This window comes from Phacochoerus africanus, chromosome 2, assembly GCF_016906955.1.
Source record: "Phacochoerus africanus isolate WHEZ1 chromosome 2, ROS_Pafr_v1, whole genome shotgun sequence".
Lineage (NCBI taxonomy): Eukaryota > Metazoa > Chordata > Mammalia > Artiodactyla > Suidae > Phacochoerus > Phacochoerus africanus.
In genome coordinates, this window is record NC_062545.1 from 165,756,295 (window position 1) to 165,778,438 (window position 22,144).

The window sequence follows — 22,144 nt, forward strand, 5'->3', positions numbered from 1 at the left end:
ACGAATCCAACTAGGAACCATGAGGTTTCCAGTTCAATCCCTTGCCTCGTTCACTGGGTTAAGGTTGCTGTGAGCTGTGGTGTAGAGTGCAGACGTGGCTCAGATCTGGCACGGCTGTGCAGCCCTAAAAGGACCAAAAAAAAAAAAAGTTTCCCATCTGGAGTGCCGTAAATGAATTTTATGTATATTAAGGTATTAATCTCTTTAGAGTTTGGGTGGGTCTGGCTGGACCTTTCTGGCTGTTAGAAAACTCAACAGGTTAATCCAGTGTACCTCGGCTTATCCCTGAGTCATATAAGTATCTTTTTAATGTGTCATGAGTTAAAAAGGATGGGTCTACAGCAGTACCCTGCATAATCTTTATTTCTAAAAATTTCTGTATACAAATGAAAATTTAAGACCCTAATATATAACACAGCAGTGGTTTTTCTTTTTAAAAAATCATTATCCCTTTGAAAACCTGATAATGCCAAAGCCCTTGTGCCTAGAATGCACCTCCACTCAAACATGTAATATTTTGGATACAACTTCAGAGGGTTATAGAATTCAGATTGAGTGTCTGTTCTGGAGAGATTATCAGACAAACCTAAACTTACTAATTTCATTTATTTATTTTTGTCTTTTTGCTATTTCTTGGGCCGCTCCCGCAGCATATGGAGGTTCCCAGGCTAGGGGTCCAATTGGAGCTGTAGCTGCCGGCCTACACCAGAGCCACAGCAACGCGGGATCCGAGCCGCGTCTGCAACCTACACCACAGCTCACGGCAATGCCGGATCGTTAACCCACTGAGCAAGGGCAGGGACCGAACCCGCAACCTCATGGTTCCTAGTCGGATTCGTTAACCACTGCACCACGACAGGAACTCCCAAACTTACTAATTTTAGAAGGGTTCATCTGCTTCTTCTTTCCCCCACCCTTCCTCTAGTACAGCTTCAAAAGACCAAAGTATTGTCAGATAAATCTCTGAATAAAATAGTATACTGGACTCCCTTGAAATTTCCTGGGAAGCATGCAGAAACCACTATCAGCTCCAAGAGGCACTCCGGAGAAACTCCCAGCTGCTCAGGGAAGATATGCTCATCATGGGCTCCAAGTACCACCCACCCAACGGTGGGTTCTGGGAACCACTTACAGGTACAAAACAGTTCTCTGCACACCTACCTCTGGGTTTGGTTAGTGTTTATACTAGAAACCCCATGAAATCACCTTGCAGTCCCTCTTCTTCACTGCAAGCACATGACCTTGTTCATGTGTATTAATCACTCATAGTTGCCACTAATCAAGGCAAATAGGGAATGGGGTAAAAAGGAGTATTTACATCAATTAATTTTACAAATAGGGAATGGGGTAAAAAGGAGTATTTACATCAATTAATTTTAGCAGCATTTTTTATTGCAACAAAGAACCTGTAATAAAATGCAACAAAACTAATGTTTCACTTTACATGATTAAGAGCCAAGTAGCTGAAAATGAGAAAACCCATAAACTTACTGGAGTGAGACATGCAATTCTTTTTATACAAGTCAATGCTTAAAACAGCAGGCACTTTATGTTCTAAAATTAAAGACCTGAACTCCAATTGTGCTGAATACAACATAAATCTGTACTTGGGTTATTTAAAAACAAACATACAAACTCTATTTTTTTCTCTCTGTGAGGGACCTCTCAAATGATTACCTAAAACTGCCTCTTGACAAAATAAAAAAAGCAGGAGCCGGCACCTTGCACTGATGTGTCTCCACATTTCAGGGTGCAAGATGGAGAGGTGAGGCTGGGTGGGGTTGGGGAGGTGGAAGTCAGGAAAGCTTCCTTATTCCTTTATGTCTGCTGGGAATGAACACTCACCTTACATAGCTCAGTTTAGCTATGGCCATGTCTCTTTTCTTACTTTAAATAGCTATAATTTGGGCTCCCAGGCTTAAGCAAGCACTCTACTCTATATCCCAATCCCCAAATCCCCTGCTACACCAAGGAAGACACATTTAATGTAACAATTTTAATTAACTTCAGAATGTCATATACTAATTAGAAGTACTGCTTCATTAATAAGCATGCTTAGCATTTACTTTAGAATGGAAAAATTAACCATTTTATGTTATTTTTAAAATGTTTCATAGGAATATATTAATAAATACTTCTTTAAAAATTTGCCTTTCTACATATTATTTAACTACCATGAGTCAGGATATCTGGATGGAGTCTAGTCTAGTACCAACTGAACACTAACTGGCTGTGTGGTCATGGGTAATATTTTCTCCTCTCTCTCTATGTAGGTTCCTCCTCTAAAAAGTGAAAATATTACATTATATCAAAGGTATAACAGCTTGAAAATTTTATGATTCTATAATAATGAGGGATCTTACAGGAATCCTTCTACCTAAAGAGAGAACAAGGTTACAGAGAGGTGGGATATACCTTCTGTAAGAACTAAAACTAGTAAAAAAGTAAGCATCAATATCTACATCTCATTCTTTTGAAAAAGAATGCATGCATTGTGACTTCATCTTCTTGTATGAGACTTTGGAAACTAGCCAGGAATGGCATAGAGGGAAAAACCTTCATTCCAAAATTAACCTCCAGACAAAGAAGATGGATATACAGTTAATGACATCTTCTGCTTCTTTCAGAGTGAAAAGGGGCCAATAGTTGTTATCACAGATGAGTAGCTATCTTGACTATTGTTTGAGGCTCCTGTAGAACAGTCCAGTGTAAAAAATCACCTGTTATTTTCTTAATCCAATTCATTCTCTATGGAAGAGTTTCTCAAAGTAGCCTTCAAATGACTTGCTTTAGAGTCACCCAGAAAACTTGTGAGAAAGGCAGATTCCTGGTCTCCATTTAAATCAACCAAGTCCAAGTTTCTATGAGTGAGGTTCAAGACTGCATTTCTTTTCATAAGCATTTCAAATGAATCTTAGATTTTGAGTCCCACCGCTCAGCAATGCACAAGCCACCATACCTGATGACAGTTGTTCAAGCGCACCCATTTATCAAGCTGCAAAAACCCCCTTTGATGTGCTTTTGGGGTCTCACTAAAAAGGCTGCTACTTTTATGTACTCTTGCCTTGTAAGTTGTTACCCGTACACAAAGTACAAATAGCTTTAGTGAGATTTCTACTGATTGCCTGAATTGACTATGATGTTTTCCACATTGATTTTAAAAATCAAATTCAGTCAAACCAACTTTCTGCAAGTGAATTCAGTCAGGTATTTTTCCCACTATAGAAGGAGAATGGCCTTTAACTGACTGGGAATTATAAGAGAAGCATTCCTTGTGATAGGAGGAAAGTAGAAGGCAAGATGCCAGAGGAAAACACCTATGAATTCAAGCGTCCATGAGGTTCTTTAAGGTTTGTTTTGGTAAAAGAGAAGATGCCATTTTGGAGAAACAGCTGTACTGGATAAGAGGTTTCAAATAAGCAGCTGTCTAAAAGCCACTGTATGCCATTACTACTTTGCATATATATAAGGATAGATCCTTGGAGGTCAACTAATTCACAAACAAAAACCATCTTCATATGGGGGAAAACACTTTCTTGGGGAAGAAAAGTTACCCAAATCAATTTAATTTAACATTGAAAAATATATAAACAAATCTCAGCATGGGAAAATATCATAAACAAGAAAATCAAAACATATACAGACAATAAGGAAAATATAGGTATGGTACCTATTATACAGTGTAAATACAAAAACAGCAAAACCCAAAAACCTTCCACGGACAGAACCGCCGGGTCACTCTGCCATCTCTGGACTTCGTCCAGCTCCCATATGGCCCTCAATGGTAAAGTCCACCTCTGATACACAGTCACTGTCCTTAGTAATGGAGGCTGTGCTCTCTAGGGGAGAAATCTACTCTCTCTGTAGTGGTGAGAAAGAACAGGAGGTTTTTTTGTTTGATTCTGTTTGTTTTGGAGCGTTGTTTTAAAAGTACTGATAACAACTTTCCAAACACTGAGGCTTATGATATAAAGGGTCAAACTCATAGGTGCCTTCTCTGCCACTGGCTCCAATGTGACCCATCTAGCACCCTAAAATTCTAAGATGACAGATCCCAATCGGCACCAGTCGGCACTATGAGCTCCCTCAACAGTCAAGTGCTAGGGCTAAACCAGGAAAATGGCCACTCAAAAAACTGCTTATAAGCTCTGAACACTGAAAAAAAGAGCCATGGTTTATCAGGGATCAGTTTATGGTAAAGAGGTTGTCTGGAAACCTCTTTGTTTCAAGCTCACAATATCTAAATAATGCTCAAATAATTTAAAATGGTTAAAGACAGTTTCAATTTGTAAGGTTTCCAAAGTTAAAGAAAATAATAATAAAAAAATCAGAATCAGAATTACAAAACTCTAAGGATCTTCTCCTTCCCTGAATAATATTAGGCTGTAACTGTGTTGGCAAGAGCGTGATTTCTTAATTTTGGTTTCCTTAACTAATATTCTAGGAGTTTAAATTTCAATTCCCAAACTTTTTCATGGGTATTTTTAGACAAATTATGCTTTTGCTTAGCTCTTAAGCAAACCCTTGCCTTATCCTCTCCCTGTCATTCTCCACACCCTAGAGTCTCCCCAAACCCACTGAAATTCCCTTCCATCACCCTAAAACTCTGAAACATTTTGATAAGGAAATACCCAGTAGAAACTGGCACCACTAAATTTTCTGAAGAATCTAAGTGAATGTGTACTTTTTTTCATTTCTTAAGGGAAATTGCCTGCAAATATTTAAGCTCTAATCATTTGATTAAAATTTTTCTGCCTGTAATTATCAATATTATAAGACTAATTAAATTCATGCTACATATACAGTTACTTGTCTTTATGTGAAAGGAAAAAACCCACTCGGTCATATCATCAAAGAGAACTATTTATACTAGATACAGTTTAAATTGGCTATAAACTGGTCAGAGTTTGAATGAAACAAAATAAGTGTCTTTAGGAGGCCACTAAGTTATCCTTGAAAAATCATTAAAGACTGGTTAAGCCATAGGTTTAATAGTGATTAGTTTGAAACATGCTGGATACACCCCAAGCAATGAAGTATATAAGCTATTCAATTACATTTAAGTGCTATCAAATCTGTAACTAGTCAGAGATTCTTGAATTGAACCAAACCAATCACTAATATCATCATATTTTAACAAACTCAGAAGTATACTGTAAAAATACACTAATTAAATCCATGAGGTTCATAATGCTATTAAAAATGAAAATAAGGTAGTATGGATATACGGTGCTAATGTCTTATTTCTTTCAGTAATTCTCATGGTATTGCTGGGTGCCTTAGAAATACGTGTCATTCAATTTTGTGTGTGTGTGGTTAAGGTATTAGATTACTGTCCACAAGCTGTAAACACCTGCATGGCACCAAAATATTTTCAGAAGTAGATGTTATGTGGCAGGTACCAAAATGTGATGATCCATTCTCTACCGATTAACCCTCCTCATTTGGTTAAACAGCCAGTGTATACCAGAGTTCTACACAGGTCAGAATTATATCACTTTCAGAGCAGCAATACGTGATCCAAGGTTCTCTTGAAGGTAGTGCAAAAGATGCAGTTCATAATGTTCTCCAGATTCAGGAACTCTTATGCTGTGTCTCTCCTGAGGATAGATCTTAACAACAACAAAACCAAAATACACAAAGTAAGAATTGAATAATACATCTCCTTCCTAAGCTTTCAGGAGATTTTCTACAAGATGAATAACAGAGCAGAGCTTCTCCAAGATATTATAAGCATACATCCTATCTAAAGGCCCTTCTCTTGTTTTTATTTTTTTATTTTATTTTATTTTTCTTTTGTCTTTTTAGGGCCACACCCAAGGCATGTGGAGGTTCTCAGACTCGGGGTCTAATCCGAGCTGTTGCTACTGGCCTACGCCAGAGCCACAGCAACGCCCAGATCCAGATCTGAGAACCCCATCTTCAACCTGCACCATAGCTCACAGCAATGCCTGGATCCTTAACCCACTGATAGAGGCCAGGGATCCAATCCACAACCTCATGGTTCCTAGTCGGATTCATTTCTGCTGCGCCACGACGGGAACTCTTCTTTTCATGATTCCCTAGGTACCACTAGACTTACAAAAAGATTTATTTGTAGATCAGTGGTTCTCCAAGTTAACGTGAATGTGTACTTTTAATGTGTACAGATAAGTACACATTATGTGAAGGCTTCTGGGGTCCTCAGAAACCCTTTCAAGGGATACACAAGGTCAAAGTAATTTGACCTTGATGTTATTTGACCTTGTGTATCCCAAGATGTTATTTGCCTTTATTCATTGTGTTGGCATTTGCACTGATTATGAAAGGCAATGGTAGGTAAAAGTGCTAGTGCCTTAGCATGAATCAAAGCAGTGACATACATTTGCAGTAAACAAGGAAAAATGCCAATTTTACTTAAGTAGCAGTAAAATTAGAATTTTATTAAACTGCAACCCCAAGTAGAGGTATTTTTAATATTCTGTGGTGATGAAATGGGAAGAATAAATAAAGCACCTCTACTACAGGATGTCTCAAGGAAAAGTACTTGTACAATTGAGTTTCTAAATGGGACTTCATTTTTCACTTGAAAAGAATGACAACATGGTGATTCAGACTTAGGTATCTGGCAAACGATTTCTCAAATTGATGTGAGCTGGTCACTTCAAGTATAACATTGACAGCATTTATTGCCAATAATAAATTTTGAATTTTTATTTTATTTTATTTATTTATTTTTGCTTTTTAGGGCCACACCTGCAGCATATGGGGGTTCCTAGGCTAGGGGTCAAATCAGAGCTGTAGCCACCAGCCTAAGCTACAGACACAGCAACTCAGGATCCAAGCCACGTCTATGACCTACACCACAGCTTATGGCAACGCCAGATCGTCGTTAACCCACTGAGCGAGGCCAGGGATCAAACCCACAACCTCATGGTTCCTAGTTAGATTCGTTCCCACTGTACTACGCCGGGAACTCCAAATTTTGAGCTTTTAAATGAAAATTAGAATTGTGGAAAACTTGCATCTATCACTACTAGCTCATGAGTTTCCCAATACTTAGAGACTTTTTGTTGACATCAGTGGTGATATCAATATATGTGATTTTTAAAATATTGTATAATGAGATTAATCAACATTTAGAAGACTGGCATAATACAATGAACCAATATTTTCCAGAAGACCAATGCATGGGTAAAAAATTCATTTGAAGTACAAGATCCAACAAACTGTAATAGAGTATGAAAAACTTATATATATGGCTTCAGATTCTACAATAAAACTAACCTTTAAGAAACTATTATTTGTCCCGTTTTGGTGTAGTAATAACAAAGAAAAAAGCCACAATTATCTGAAAAAACTAAAAGATTACTCCCATTTCTATTTTGTTTGTTTTTGTCTTTTAGGGCTGCACCGGCAGCATATGGAGATTCCCAGGCTAGGGGTCAAAGTGGAGCCACAGCTGCTGGCCTGAACCACAGCCACAGCAATGCAGGATCTGAGCCTCATCTTCGCCCTACACCACAGCTCAGGGCAACACTGGATCCTTAACCCACTGAGCGAGGCCAGGGATCAAACCCCCATCCTTGTGGATGCTAGTTGGGTTCATTAACCAGAGCCATGACGGGAATTCCATTTTTTTTGTTTTGTTGTGTTTGGTTTTATTATTTTTTATTTTAAAATTTTTTTTCCATTTCTTAAATTACATATTTTGTGAGGCTGAAATTTCTTCATTTACTTTAGACAAAACAACATTTTACAAAAGATTGTATGTGAAGTAGATATGAAAATTCAAGTCTTTCTTATTAAGCTAGACATTAAAGGGATTTATTAAAATGTAAAAGAATTTTAAAATAACTTTCTCAGTAAGTTTTGTTTTGAAAATTTTTTCCCTGCATAAAAAATTATGTTAACATGTAATAGTTTATCATTGTTAATTTTAAATAAATATTAAGACATTTTCTTAAAATTTTTTCCCTGCATAAAAAATTATGTTAACATGTAATAGTTTATCATTGTTAATTTTAAATAAATACTAAGACATTTTCTTAGTCTTAATATCTTATATGAGAAATACTGATTGATATATCTCACATAAAAAAAAGCTTTTTGGAGTTCCCATTGTGACTCAGTGGTTAATGAATCTGACTAGGAACCATGACGTTGCAGGTTCAATCCCTGGCCTTGCTCAGTGGGTTAACGATCCAGCATTGCCGTGAGCTGTGGTGTAGGTCACAGACGAGGCTAGGATCCCATGTTGCTGTGGCCCTGGTGCAGGCTGACAGCTACAGCTCCAATTCGACCCCTAGCTTGGGAATCTCCATATGCCGTGGGAGCGGCCCTAGAAAAGGCAAAAAGTCAAAAAAAAAAAAAAAAAGAACAACTTTTTGGTATATAAAGGGGTCCTGAGACCAAAACGTTTGAAAACTATTGCTACAGACAAATATCTCATAGTTTACCACATACATGTCAACTGAAACATAAAAAAGGGAAAAGCAGTCTTTTTCATTTCTTATGAACACCCAATCTGTGTAAGGAGTAGAAAAGAAGAACAGCTTCTTTTAAAAGATTTTTTTTTTTTTTTTTTGAGTAATGGAGCAATGGAGGTAACTTCCTGGTGTCTGCTCCAATGTCAATATAAAATAAAAGATAATTAAAGGACCACGTAATCAAGTTCTGAAAATCCTTTACAACAGTGAAATCAAGTAGCATTCCCTCCCTCTTCCAAGGGGAAGAAGAAAAGCAAAGGAGAATAATGAATGGACTCCTGTCATTTTGTCCACTATTACAAACTGAAAGCAGACAGAGATACACAATCATGTAATCCAACAGGTCAATTTTCAGCCTGACTTCAAGAGAATCTTAATTTTTATCCAGCTCGAGACACTGCTAACTATATCTATTCTTTTAGCTCTCTTAGCTTAGCAGAGGGTGGTCACAGCTGAAAATTCAACCTTACTTCATAGTTTATTATACTTCAAAATAATCAATCACTAATCACAAATGTTTTAATCAGAAAATGTAAAAGAGGAGTTCCTGTCGTGGTGCAGTGGTTAACGAATCCGACTAGGAACCATGAGGTTGCGGGTTCGGTCCCTGCCCTTGCTCAGTGGGTTAACGATCCGGTGTTGCCGTGAGCTGTGGTGTAGGTTGCAGACGCGGCTCGGATCCAGCGTTGCTGTGGCTCTGGTGTAGGCCAAAGGATACAGCTCCGATTGGACCCCTAGCCTGGGAACCTCCATATGCCTCGGGAGCGGCCCAAGAAATAGCAAAAAGCCAAAAAAAAAAAAAAAGAAAATGTAAAAGAACTCACCTGTAAATCATAAGGCTTTCCAGCCCTCACTAAAAAACTCAGTAATATACTGGTGTGTGCAAAATGGACATTCTCATCTAAGAACCCATGTAAGAGTAGTAAACGATTTGGTCTGCAGAAATAGAAATATCAGAAGATTAGGCAAAAAAAAAAAAAGTATTTGGGAAAACTACTTAATTCCTTAAAACTGATCACAATTAACTATGTTAACTTCCTTATACTGTAATGTTAGATTAAAGATTCAATATTTCAATATTATATTAGTTATATATTAACCAGATGCTACATGTAATGGAAGATTTTAAAAAATTAAATCATGTGTTCAATTTACTATTAAAATACTAGAATACATCAATAATTATACCATGTCCCTAGAAAAAAGAAAAATCATATACATTATTTATAATACATATGTAAGCAGAAATATAATTTTTTTCCACATTGAAACACATGTGTACTTAAGCTTCTTTCAGCACTTATATAATTCCTTCAAATACAACTTGTAAAAAAAAAACAACCCATATTTTATGAACTAGCCTATAATCTACCTTTGAGAAATAGCCATGCCTTTTGTTTATTTATTTATTTGTCTTTTTAAGGCCACACCCGCAGCATATGAAGGTTCCCAGGCTAGGGGTCGAATTGGAGCTGTAGCCACTGGCCTTCACCACAGCCACAGCCATGCCAGATCCGAGCCGCATCTTCGACCTACACCACAGCTTAGGGCAACGCCGGATCCTTAACCCACTGAACAAGGCCAGGGAATGAACGTGTGTCCTCATGGATACTAGTCAGGTTTCCACTGAGCCATGACAGCAACTCCAGCCACGCCTTTTAGTTTATTCTATAAACTATTGGTCTTGATTTTGTTGTATTTGTAGTTTTCATTACTATTGAAGACAATTTTTAAAAAGACAATTCAAAATTTATCATCTTCATTTTAAAGCATGAACTTACTCAGAGGGGAACTTCTCTGCTTGCATGGCCACAGATCCTAAGTAATAGCCCTGTTCATTCTGGTCAGGGTGACCCATATAACGCTCCGTATAGCCTGTATCATAGAAGATCCACAGAGTGACTGGGGCCCCAGCAATAGCAACCTACATAAGATAACAGGGACAGTCAAGTGTGGTTCAGAAAAGAATGGCTAGCACTGAGAGTTGTAACAGCAAATTTACAGGCTAAAATTATCCTTAGGCTTTAGCCCTACAACTGGGGCATACATGATCTCAGGCAACTCAGAAAACCAAAGCAGAGTGCCAAGATCAAGAATTTGATACTTCATGAGTCAGTCATTCAGCTTCATGTTCCACAGCTGTGCCACACACCAAATCCTTAACTTAGGCTAGTTGAAACATAAACAGTGGTCTCTGTTAAAAAGGGAAGCAGTTAGAACATATGAATGCCTCAGTGTAAACTCATTTCTGCTCCTGGGGAAAAAAATATGGGACAAGTATCAGCTTTATATAGGAAAAGCAGCTTTTTTTCTTTTAAGCTTCTATTGGTAGTACAGAATTTAAAACAATGAATGAAATATATTTAAGCACTAAATATTTGCCTCATTTTAAGGCTCCCCAAACAGTTTTATATTCAAACATTTTAATTGCTTTCTTGACAGTTGCAAACATGGGAAAATTATGGAAGTTTTCAGAGTTCATTTTGTGGTTATTATAAATAAAGATTATCTGAATATATATGTAAGAACAAAAGCCCATCATTTTTATTCTTAAAAATAAAAATTCTTCACCATAAAATAAAATCATGTTATTGAAATATTAAAAAAGAAAAATGCTACCCATAATTCCCATTTCCTTAACAACTGTTAGCATCTCTCTCTCTCTTTTTTTGTCTTTTTAGGGCTGCACCCACGGCATATGGAAGTTCCCAGGTTAGGGGTTGAATCAAAGATGTAACTGCCAGCCTACACCACAGCCACAGCAATGCAGGGATCAGAGATGCGTCTGCAGCCTACACCACAGCTCATGGCAATGCCTGATCCTTAACCAACTGAACAAGGCCAGGATCAAACCCTCGTCTTCACAGATACTAGTTGGGTTCATTACTGAGCCACATTGGGAACTCCTTGTTAGCATCTTTTTATATTTTCTTCTAAGAAAATATAATCTTTAGCATATTTTTCTAAGAAGTTGTTTATAGAACTATAATAATTGTTTATATATTTAATAGTTTATTTTCTTTTTAGGGCTACATCTGTGGCATATGGAAGTTCCCAGGCTAGGGGGTGAATCAGAGCCACAGCTGCCAGCCTACACCACAGCCACAGCAACACTGCATTCCCAACCCACTGAGCAAGGTCAAGGATTGAACCCAAATCCTCATAGATACTAGTCAGGTTTGTGACCCACTGAGCCACAATGGGAACTCTGTAATAGTTTATTCATTCAGTACAGATTTACTTAGGGCCTACTATGTGCCAAGCATTGTGCTTGGCTGCTAAGGATACAGCATGGGGCAGACAGGTTCCTGCCATTAGAGACTGTAGTCCAATAGTTAAATAAGTAAAATCCAAAATGTATGTATGTGTTTTAATGATCGTGACTATCTAGCATAATCTTTGGCATATGTCTATAAAGAGCCAATAACTGATCAAGTTGACGAGTGTTTTAAACAGAAATACGTAAAGACATGTAAACATATATTTCACATAGATATCACAAGTTGATAAGCTATATCTATTATTTTATAAGCTATTAAACATACAAATCTTAACTTCTTATAATACTGTCAACTCTGTAAACCTTTAGATAATTGGCATTTTCTCATATCTCAATTTAGAGAAAATTCTATGCTTACTACAAAAAGGGAGTACAATAGGAAGTCACATACCCTGAAGATATCTGACCTCTGCATTAATGCCATCAGAGAGAGGTATCCTCCATAGGACCAGCCATGGATGCCCACACGATCTAAGTCAATGAAATCATATTGAGAGGCTAGATATTGGAGTCCTTCCACCTGATCGTCAATTTCTATTTGACCCTGTCAAAAAGGGAAAACATGTCACTGATTCTGATGAATAAAAATCTCATTATAAGAGTGTTTTTAAAGCTGTAGTTGTTTATACTAGAAATACCTGTAGTTTTTTAAGATAAGAACTAATTATCAATTTAGATTCTGTTGCTCAAAAAAAAGGTTTTTGACTCTATTTAAAGACAGGAGCCTATAGCCTCTATTGCTAGCCTGTCCTAGAGTTTAAGTTACCCCTTAGTCATAAAGTTCTTTCCTACTGTGACCCAAATACCCCTTGCCAAATGGGTATTTCCCATTTCCATTTGTTCTGTTGTCTGCTAAGAGGTCAGCATCTTCCTTGTAACAAGCCTTCCTATACCCAAAGATAAAAGATCAGCCCCCTTAAGTGGTTGAATAATTTTACTTCTCCTTTTTAAAACTCAATGCAATAAAGCAGACGGAATCACTCGTGAGGCCTTAACCTCCTATTTCCCCAACATCTCCCTCTAGGAACTGAACATACAATTTCTTAAAAATCCTCTTTAAGACCTAGTTCTGATCACCACCACCCTGTCTGTATTACTAGGCCTGCCAGTGCACACAATCTCAATTCACTGAGCCAAAAACAAAAATAAAAACAAAAAACTTACATGAGAATACAACATAAGGTCAAAGAACTGGCTGTGGGAGAATATCCCCATGTCTTACTCATCATGTCCAATACACTGGCAAACACAGTAACTGCCTTACTGTGCAAAAGGAACATCGGATTCTCATCATTTCCCAAAGCAGCAGAAAGGACATGGGGCATCTCTAAAAGGTAGCATTTAAAGCTTCCTGTAGAGAGAAAGAGGCTTGTCACAAGGAAGGCACTAACCAGTTGGTTTCTCTCTTCACAGAGGACAGAACAAATCTCAATTATTCCTCTAATAGTGTATAGGAAACTAAATGTGCTGAAAACTAAACGTGCTGCCTTCAGGCTAAACTGGACATATAAAATAGAAGAAGGGTTTCTATGTAAAAGTGGTTCTATCTCAGCTCCCCAAAGTTACATAGAGGTAGTGAATATCAAATTGCATCTTCCCTCCCCCACCCACCCCACAAACCCTAACACATGACCATACATGCACACAAGCACTCAACCATAGCCCCTTCCCCCAACTCTTTCTCTGGGATTTCACACCAAATAATGCACCCAAAAATGTAAATGTCTTTAAGAGAAAAATGTTTGTATGTTCACACACCATTTTATATTTAAAGGCGCCTTCAAATTTAAGCCCTCGGTGACAGGATCCCCTGTTGTCTATCACTACCACCACATAACCCAGAGAGGCTAGGGTATTCAATCGGAAATACTTGATTCCTTTAAATCGATTATTCACCAACTGCACCTGAGGAAGAAATACAACTTCAGTGAAATTTATTATATGGTGGCATACAAAAGCATAAAAAAGGCAAGATGCTGCAAAAAATAGAAAGCTTAAAATATTATTTTGCCTATAAAATGAAGTTATATTTTCTTTTTTTTTTTTTCTGGCCCCTTTAGGGCCACACCCATGGCACATGGAGGTTCCCGGGCTAGGGGTCCTATCGGAGCCACTGCCGCCGGCGTACGCCAGAGTCACAGCAACGCCAGATCCAAGCCATATCTTCAATCTACACCACAGCTCACGGCAATGCCAGATCTCCAACCCACTGCGCGAGGCCAGGGATCGAACCCACAGCCTCATGGTTCCTAGTCAGATTCGTTTCTGCTGGGCCAAGACGGGAACTCCTGAAGTTATATTTTCTTGTGGCAAGAACACTTAACATGAGATTGACCCTCTTAAATTTTTTTTTTTTTTTTTGCTTTCTAGGGCTGCATCTGCAGCATATGGAAATTACCAGGCTAAGGGTCAAATCAGAGCTACAGCCGCAGCCTACACCGTAGCCATAGCCATGCAAGATCCAAGCTGCATCTTAGACCTACTCCACAGCTCATGGCAACACTGGATCCTTAACCCACTGAGCAAGGCCAGGGATTGGACCCGCCTCCTCATGGATCCTAGTCAGTTCATTACTGCTGAGGCACGACGGGAACTTCCACCCTCTTAAGATTTTAAGTGTACAACACAGTATTGTTAATCACAGGGCAATATTGTATAGCAGATCTCTAAAACTTACTTATTTTGCACGATTAAGAATTTTTTGAGATTTGCTGCTGTGGCACAATGAGATAAACAGCATCTCTGGTGTGCTGGCATGCAGGTTTGATCCCTGGCTCAGCATGGTGGGTTAAGGATCTGACATTGCTGCCACTATGGCGTAGGTCACAACTGCAGCTCAGATCAGATCTGATCCCCGGCCTGGGAAATCCACAAGATGTGGCAGGGCAGCCAAAAAAAAGAAAATAAAAAATTTTTTTCTGGAGTTCCTTGGTGGCTCAGCAGGTTAAGGATTTGGCATTGTCACTGCTGTGGCTTGTGTCACTGCTGTAGCATGGTTTCAACCCCTGGCCCAAGAACTTCTGCATGCCATAGGCATAGCCAAAAAAAAAAAAAAAAAGTATAAAACAATTATTTGGAGGTCCTGTTGTGGCTCAGTAGTAACAAATCCGACTAGTATCCATGAGAATGTGGGTTTGAACCCTGGCCTCACTCAATGGGTTAAGAATCCGGTATTGCCATGAGCTATGGTATAGGTCACAGATGCAGCTTGGATCCCAAGTGGCTGCGGCATAGGCTGCAGCTCCAATTCGACCCTTAGCCTGGGAACTTCAATATGCCTCTATGCCACAAAAAGCAAATCATAATAATAATTTTTTATGCCTGTTGATTAGCAATTCTCCACTTCTCCATCCCTGATAATATTTTTAAGTTAACATAAATCTTATCATGTTCACGTTACTTCTTTTCTTTCTTTACACTCAAGGTTCAGAGCAATTACTGAGCAACTACAGGCTTTAAAAACTATAACCAAGGTATTAATTATACACAAGAGATTTAACCTACCCTATAGAAAAAGTTACTAGAATGATTATTCCTATCCCAAGGAAGAATTGTATTATTCAAATGACAGAATAATATCATTTTTCTTCCCTACTTGCCTTTTCTTGGGACTGTCTCTAACTAGTAAACTGAAAACTTAAGTATTTTAATGAAACACCATGACCAGTTAGCTTCCTTTTTTCGTTACACAGATCAGTGCAAAAGGTAAGATAATTCTTAAATAACTTTATGCCCTAGAAACGAAACTTTGAAAAGACTGAGAAATTAAATGCATTTTGATGCTTCATCAGAAATAAACTATTTTGTCGGAGTTCCCGTCGTGGCACAGTGGTTAACAAATCCGACTAGGAACCATGAGGTTGCAGGTTCGATCCCTGGCCTTGTTCAGTGGGTTAACGATCCGGCATTGCCGTGAGCTGTGGTGTAGGTCACAGACGCGGCTTGGATTCCACGTTGCTGTGGCCGTGGTGTAGGCCGGTGGCTACAGCTCCGATTGGACCCCTAGCCTGGGAACCTCCATGTGCCGAGGGAGCAGCCCTAGAAAAGGCAAAAAGACAAAAAAAAAAAGGAAACTATTTCGAGAAAAGAAGACTTTAATTAATAGGCAGAAAGTTATAGAAGTTAAAGGTTTGGGGGACACTAAGATAATAAACCAAAAAAAAAATATTTTGGCAAAAATGAGAAGGTGTTCTCCGGCTCAAACCAATGGAAAAATCAGGTCAGACGAGTTAAAATAAGAATCAATGCTATTTTCATTCAATAAGGGCTAGATGGGAGGTATAAAAATCTTGTCTTTTTGAACTTTTGGATGTTTAGTACCACTGTAACAACTGCCAAACTGGTCTTTGTTTCTATTCTTGTCCTCCATATAGCCTGTCCTCATAGTAACAGAACGATGTTTTAAAAATGTAAAACAGGTATGACTTTATAGCTTAGCTCCTTTCTAATGGTAGGGGTTTAGATCAAAATAAGATCTAAACTCCTCACCACTACCTTTGTGACCCTCTGTTGCCTAGTCCTTGGCTATTTCTCCGACCTCATCTCATACCATTTCCCACCTTTAGCACTGTATTCTAACTTTATTATCAACTATAACAAGTTGGTTCTAACCCCAGGACCTTGACATTTACTATCCTCTCTGTCTGGAATGCTCTTCCTCTAGATCGTTAACAAGGCTCATTTCTTCTAATCTTCTGTACCCTCAGAGAGCTTTCTTGACCTTTCAATCAGAACTCCCATTTTAATCACTTTGCCATCCTCTTTCCTAACAGTTATTCATAACACTTCCATTATATAAAGTGTATACAATGTGTATAATTTATATGTTTCTTATTATTTTCCTCACTAAAGTCCTTGAGAGTAGGACATTAGTCTGACTTGTTCACTGTGGTATCCTCACCGCCTAGAATAGTACCTGGTACATAATAGGAACTCAATAATTATTTGCCAAATGAATGAAAGAAAAATAGAAACAGGAGAATGATGTTTTTCTTTTCTACCTTGGGAGGAGGGGTTTGGTGGGCAAAGGTGCTTGTTAGTTTTTTGGAGGGGGGCTGCACCTGCGTCATATGGAAGTTCCCAGGCTAGGGGCTGAATCGGAGCACGGCCACAGCAATGCTATACCCAAGCGACATCTGTGACCTATACCACAGCTTGCAGCAATGCCAGATCCTCAACCCACTGAGCAAGGCCAGGGATCGAGCTTGCATCCTCATGGATACTAGTAGGATTCATAACCTGCTGAGCCACAGGTTCAGGTTCTTGTTTTTAAAGCCAAAGCTTCTTATTTTTAAAGAGAGGGAGCATAAAAAAGAAGTACAAGGATTAGAAGAACACAAATATGAACATGTAAGAAAACCAGCTCACTACTTCTTTTTTTTCTTGGCTGCACCTGTGGCATGCCTAAGTTCCCAGGCCAGGGATCGGACCTGTGCCACAGCAGTGACAATGCTGGATCCTTACCCTACTGAGCCACCAGGGAACTCCAACTAACTCACTTTTTTGCCGGCTGTCAATCACAGAAGATGGCCTCGATTGTCTTTTAGGAACATTTTTCCCCCAGAGTCAGTTTTTCTGCCTTTGCAGCCCGGAGACCTGCCTCTTTTTAGAAGGTGCTTAAACAAAATGTTCTTTTGCATTAAGAATTCAAAAGTCTTCTTCCGTGTCAGTTCTTCAAAATCCGTGTTCTGCTGACTTAACCCGCTCTTGTGTACTTATATTTGCAGAAGTGTCTGGCACAGAGGAAGCATCATTAAATATTTGTTAAATAAACTTTTTTTTTTGCATATGGAGATTCTCAGGCTAGGAGTTGAATTGGAGCTGTAGCTGCTGGCCTACACCACAGCCACAGCAACTCAGGATCTGAGCTGAGTCTTTGACCTATATCACAGCTCATGGCAACGCCAGATCCTTAATCCGCTGAGTGAGGCCAGGGATTGAAACTGCATTCTCATGGATGCCAGTCAGATTCATTAACTGCTGAGCTACGACAGGAACTCCATAAATAAACATTTAAAAATATACAACTGTTATCAATGAAAAGTTTAAAGAACTAAGACTTATTGACTTTAATGGGAAAAATACTTGTTGATTTCCTCAGATTTTGCACTGTAAAAAAAAATAGGTAATCTTTTTTTGTATTTTTTTTTTCCTTTTTTCTTTTTTTTTAGTCATTCTGCAACATATGCAGTTCCTAGGCCACATCTGAGCCACAGCTTCTACCTGGCAACACTGGATCCTTAAACCCACTGGGCCAGGCTGGGGATTGAACCTCTGTTCCAGCACTCAGAGAGTCTGCTGATCCCACTTGCCACAGTGGGAATTTCAACTTGGATTTCACTTTTGTCCAACTACAGACATCACTAAATCTAGTGACTAAGAAATTCACTTAATGTTATAAATTATGACACTGTTGCTATTCAAAAGATTTCCACTTTGACCTGAATATACACTAAGAACAAACATGGCCTGAAGCATTTATACAGTTTAATCAAATTTCACAAGGTTATTGTGTGCTATTTGAATGATCTGGTCTTATATTAAAGCACCTCCTCATAACTAACCCAAATGGTCATCAAACAGGAGGATGAATGATCTCCCAGGGGGTTCAAGTGCCAGAAGCATTCTATCGCATTAAGTCTTATGGTGAAATCTCCCTGCAAACTGAATACCAGATTCTCTTGTGGCCTCACCAAATTTGAATGCTTCCAAAGAATAATCTGAGAAAGAAATCTTTCTACAGAGCAAAAAAAATGCAGTCATATTCATAAAATCCTCCAAACAAACAGTTTTAACTGCACTAGCAAGGACCTTTTCTATTATGGTAAAACATACAATTTAACCATTTTAAATGCATAATTTAGTAGTATTAAGTACATTCACACTATTGTGCAACCACTATACATTTCCAGAGCTTCTTAATCATCCCCAATAGAAATTTCTAATCTACTGAAAATAACTCCCTATCTCTCCTCCAGTGCCTGACAACCTCTATCCTACTTTCTGTCTCTGTGAACTTGTGTCTTCTGGGTACCTCATACAAGTGGAATAATACAATACCCTTCTTTTTTTTTGCCTTTTAAAAAATTTTATTTATTTTTTAGGGTTGCTCTCAAGGCATATGGAGGTTTCCAAGCTAGGGGTCTAATTGGAGCTACAGCTGCCGGCTTATGCCACAGCCACAGCCACACCAGATGCAAGCCACATCTGCGACCTACACTACAGCTCACAGCAATGCTGGATCCTTAACCCACTGAACAAGGCCAGGGATTGAAGCTGCAACCTCATGGTTCCTAGTCAGATTTGTTTCTGCTGCGCCACGATGGGAACTTCATGAATAATACAATATCCTTCTGAGTCTGGCTTATTTCACTTAGCATAATGTCTCAAGGTTCATCCATATTGTAGCATGTGTCAGAATTTCCTCCTTTTTTGCTTTTTTAGGGCCACACCCGCAGCATATGGAGGTTCCTAGGCTAGGAGTCGAAACCGAGCTACAGCTGCCAGCCACAGCCACAGCCACTGCCACAGCCACAGCAAGGGAGGATCCCAGCTGTGTCTGCGACCTACACCACAGCTCAAGGCAATGCTGGATCCTTAACCCACTGAGTGAGGCCAGCAATCGAAGCTGCAACCTCATGGTTACTAGTCAGATTTGTTTCTGCTGCGCCACAATGGAAACTCCTCCTTTTTTCTTTAAATGCTGCATTATATTCCCTTATATACCACATTGCGTTTACCCATTCACCAGTCAATGGACAATGGGGTTGCTTCCACTTTTGGCTATTGTGAATAATGTTCAATCAACATTGGTATACAAGTATCTATTCAAGTTTCAGCTTTCAATTCTTTTGGATGTACATCCTGAAATGGAATTACTGGATCAGATCAACTCTACATTTATTTTTTCTTCTTCTTCTTCTTTTTTTTTTTTTTTTTGTCTTTTCTAGGGCTGCTCCCACGGCATATGGAGATTCCCAGGCTAGGGGTTGGGTTGAATCAGAGCTGTAGGCCGGATCCTTAACCCACTGAGCAAGGCCAGGAATCGAACCGGCAACCCCATGGTTCATAGTCAGGTTCGTTAACCACTGTGCCACGACGACGGGAACTCCAGATCAACTGTACATTTAAATTTGTCATGTACTGTCATATTGTTTTCCAGAGTGGCTGTACAATTTTACATTCCCATCAGCAATGTATCAGAGTTGTAATTTTTCTACACTCTAATAACAGTTGTTAGTTTATTTTATTTTATTTTATTTTAATAATAGCTATCCTAAAGGGTATGAAGTGGTATCTTACTGTGATTTATTTATTTATTTATCTATTTTTTTGGTCTTTTTGCCTTTTCTAGGGCTGCTCCCGAGGCATATGGAAGTTCCCAGGCTAGCAGTTGAATCAGAGCTGTAGCTACTGGCCTACACCTGAGCCACAGCAACTTGGGATCCAAGCCGCATCTGCAACCTATACCACAGCTCACGGCAACGCCAGATCCTTAACCCACTGAGCAAGGCCGGGGATCGAACCTGCAACCTCATGGTTCCTAGTCGGATTCGTTAACCACTGAGCCACGATGGGAACTCCCTTACTGTGATTTAGATTTGTATTTCCCTAATGATTAGTGTTATTGATAATATTTTCATATGGCTTTGACTTTTTAAACTTAATTACTAATATAAGGAGTCCTTTAGTCTTAAAATCTAAATAACCAGCTAGTTTTTATAGTGTGTTTCCACATCTCATATATCACTTCTTCATTGGGAAGGAGAAACATCCTTCTTACTTGGTCTTAATATCAAAATAATACAAAAAAAAAGCAAGAAAGCTTCTGAGAGTGTAATTTCTCTCTTTGATTTCTTCATATTATGCTTTTTAAGTTCATAAAGATTTAGCTCCAAGTTTTTAACAGAAGTCTAATTTACTCTTCTATGTTTTATGTGTAGATGACTATAATATAAATGTGAATCATGTTTTGTTTGTAAAACACACTAAAAATGGCAGTGATTTAACTTGATATATGACCATCATTGCTGAGATCTTATGGCTTATATGTTTTACTTTGATTTTTTTGGGATAATTTGACATCTAGATACTTTTCCAGATCTGAATAACTGAGTGTAACTATAAAGGATATTTACTGAATACAAGAGAGTTGTACTAGAAACAGCATAATTATATTCTAATTTCTTCAGGGGCTCAATGTGAGATAGATAACCAAGATTAAACTTTCAAAAAAATTACCAATTAGCCAATTCACCTACCCAAAATACTTCAATCTGATAGTCAATTTACTTAATACTCATGTCCTAATATCTAATCCAGAAGAAAAGAAAATCAAGGTGTAAACTTCTTGCAGTGCTGAATAGTAGTACAGCTGCCTTAAGTAGCTGATAAAAGTATTATAGCCTGCTTCAGAGATATGGCCTTAGAATGAAGAGGGGGAATTCATTAGGCCACCAAAGCTTTCAAAAATATCCGTTAAGATTCTTTATTTAAAAAGACATTTAATTATTTAATTTCATTTCCCAAACAATTTCCCTACTTAGAAGACAACACATTTCCCTACTGATGTGAATATTACATTTCCCATGACAGTTACAGACCTCGTTGTAAATTAAGAAATTGACATTGATTTTCAAATTAGCCATCTAACAAAATCCAGCTTCCTGAATTCCTAAATTGGATAATTAGAGCATTAAGTCAGAGTCAATAACAGCATACACCCAGCAATGTTCAAATCTTAAACAATTGCCCAGACATTTAACAAACAAATCACCTAAAAGAAAAAGAAAATGAAAAGTTATACACTCACACATGTATATGTATGTATATAAATATGCCCACCTGAGGACCACCATATATAAATAGCACAGTAGGGTATTTCTTTCCAGGTTGTAGATCATGAGGTTTGTACAGCATCCCATACAAAGTAAAGCCAGTAGTGCTTTCAAAAGAGAAAATTTCTGGAGGGGTGTAGTCAGGAAGAGGACCTACGAGGAGGTAACACAGAGACTGTAAAAGGAATTCTTAAGGGAGCTCAACAATCTGAGAGCAAGGAAAATATACCATAAACTCACTACCCTATGCCCAAATAATGGGCCATCCCCTTTTCAGGCGATAAGCAAGAAATTAAGCCCAAATGGATATCTTTTACAAAGAAAATCTAATGAACATAGCGAATTATCTATTTCAGAAACAGATACACAGTATTATGAATAATCCTTGGAGCCCAAGAGGTAGTTATATGCAGAACAACGCAAATACTTTGTGCCTGGTTTCTGTAACTTATTGATGGTTAAGCCATATACCTGATTAGAAACTGAAAGTGCATATTAACTTAGTCAATTTGACTTGCTCACAGCAGGTGCTCAATAAACAATTGTTTCTGATCATTAGA

At 38.4% G+C, this 22,144-nt stretch overlaps 1 protein-coding gene across 4 annotated transcripts in view; it reads right to left on the reverse strand.

Annotated features, from left to right (window-relative positions):
- Positions 1 to 3,513: 3,513 nt before the first annotated feature.
- Positions 3,514 to 22,144, reverse strand: part of DPP8 (dipeptidyl peptidase 8) — a 68,391-nt gene continuing 49,760 nt past the window's right edge. For 2 of the 4 annotated variants that reach the window (XM_047767100.1, XM_047767101.1), the window contains 6 exons: positions 21,592 to 21,737; positions 13,507 to 13,653; positions 12,140 to 12,292; positions 10,250 to 10,392; positions 9,293 to 9,404; positions 3,514 to 5,612 (listed from right to left, as the gene is read on the reverse strand). In XM_047767100.1, coding sequence (XP_047623056.1) covers positions 5,490 to 5,612; positions 9,293 to 9,404; positions 10,250 to 10,392; positions 12,140 to 12,292; positions 13,507 to 13,653; positions 21,592 to 21,737 — 824 coding nt within the window. In that variant the 3' untranslated portion in view covers positions 3,514 to 5,489. Of the gene's footprint in view, positions 5,613 to 9,292; positions 9,405 to 10,249; positions 10,393 to 12,139; positions 12,293 to 12,926; positions 13,100 to 13,506; positions 13,654 to 17,246; positions 17,481 to 21,591; positions 21,738 to 22,144 lie in introns of those variants that run through there. The other 2 variants (XM_047767102.1, XR_007133150.1) reach the window with 2 other exon arrangements.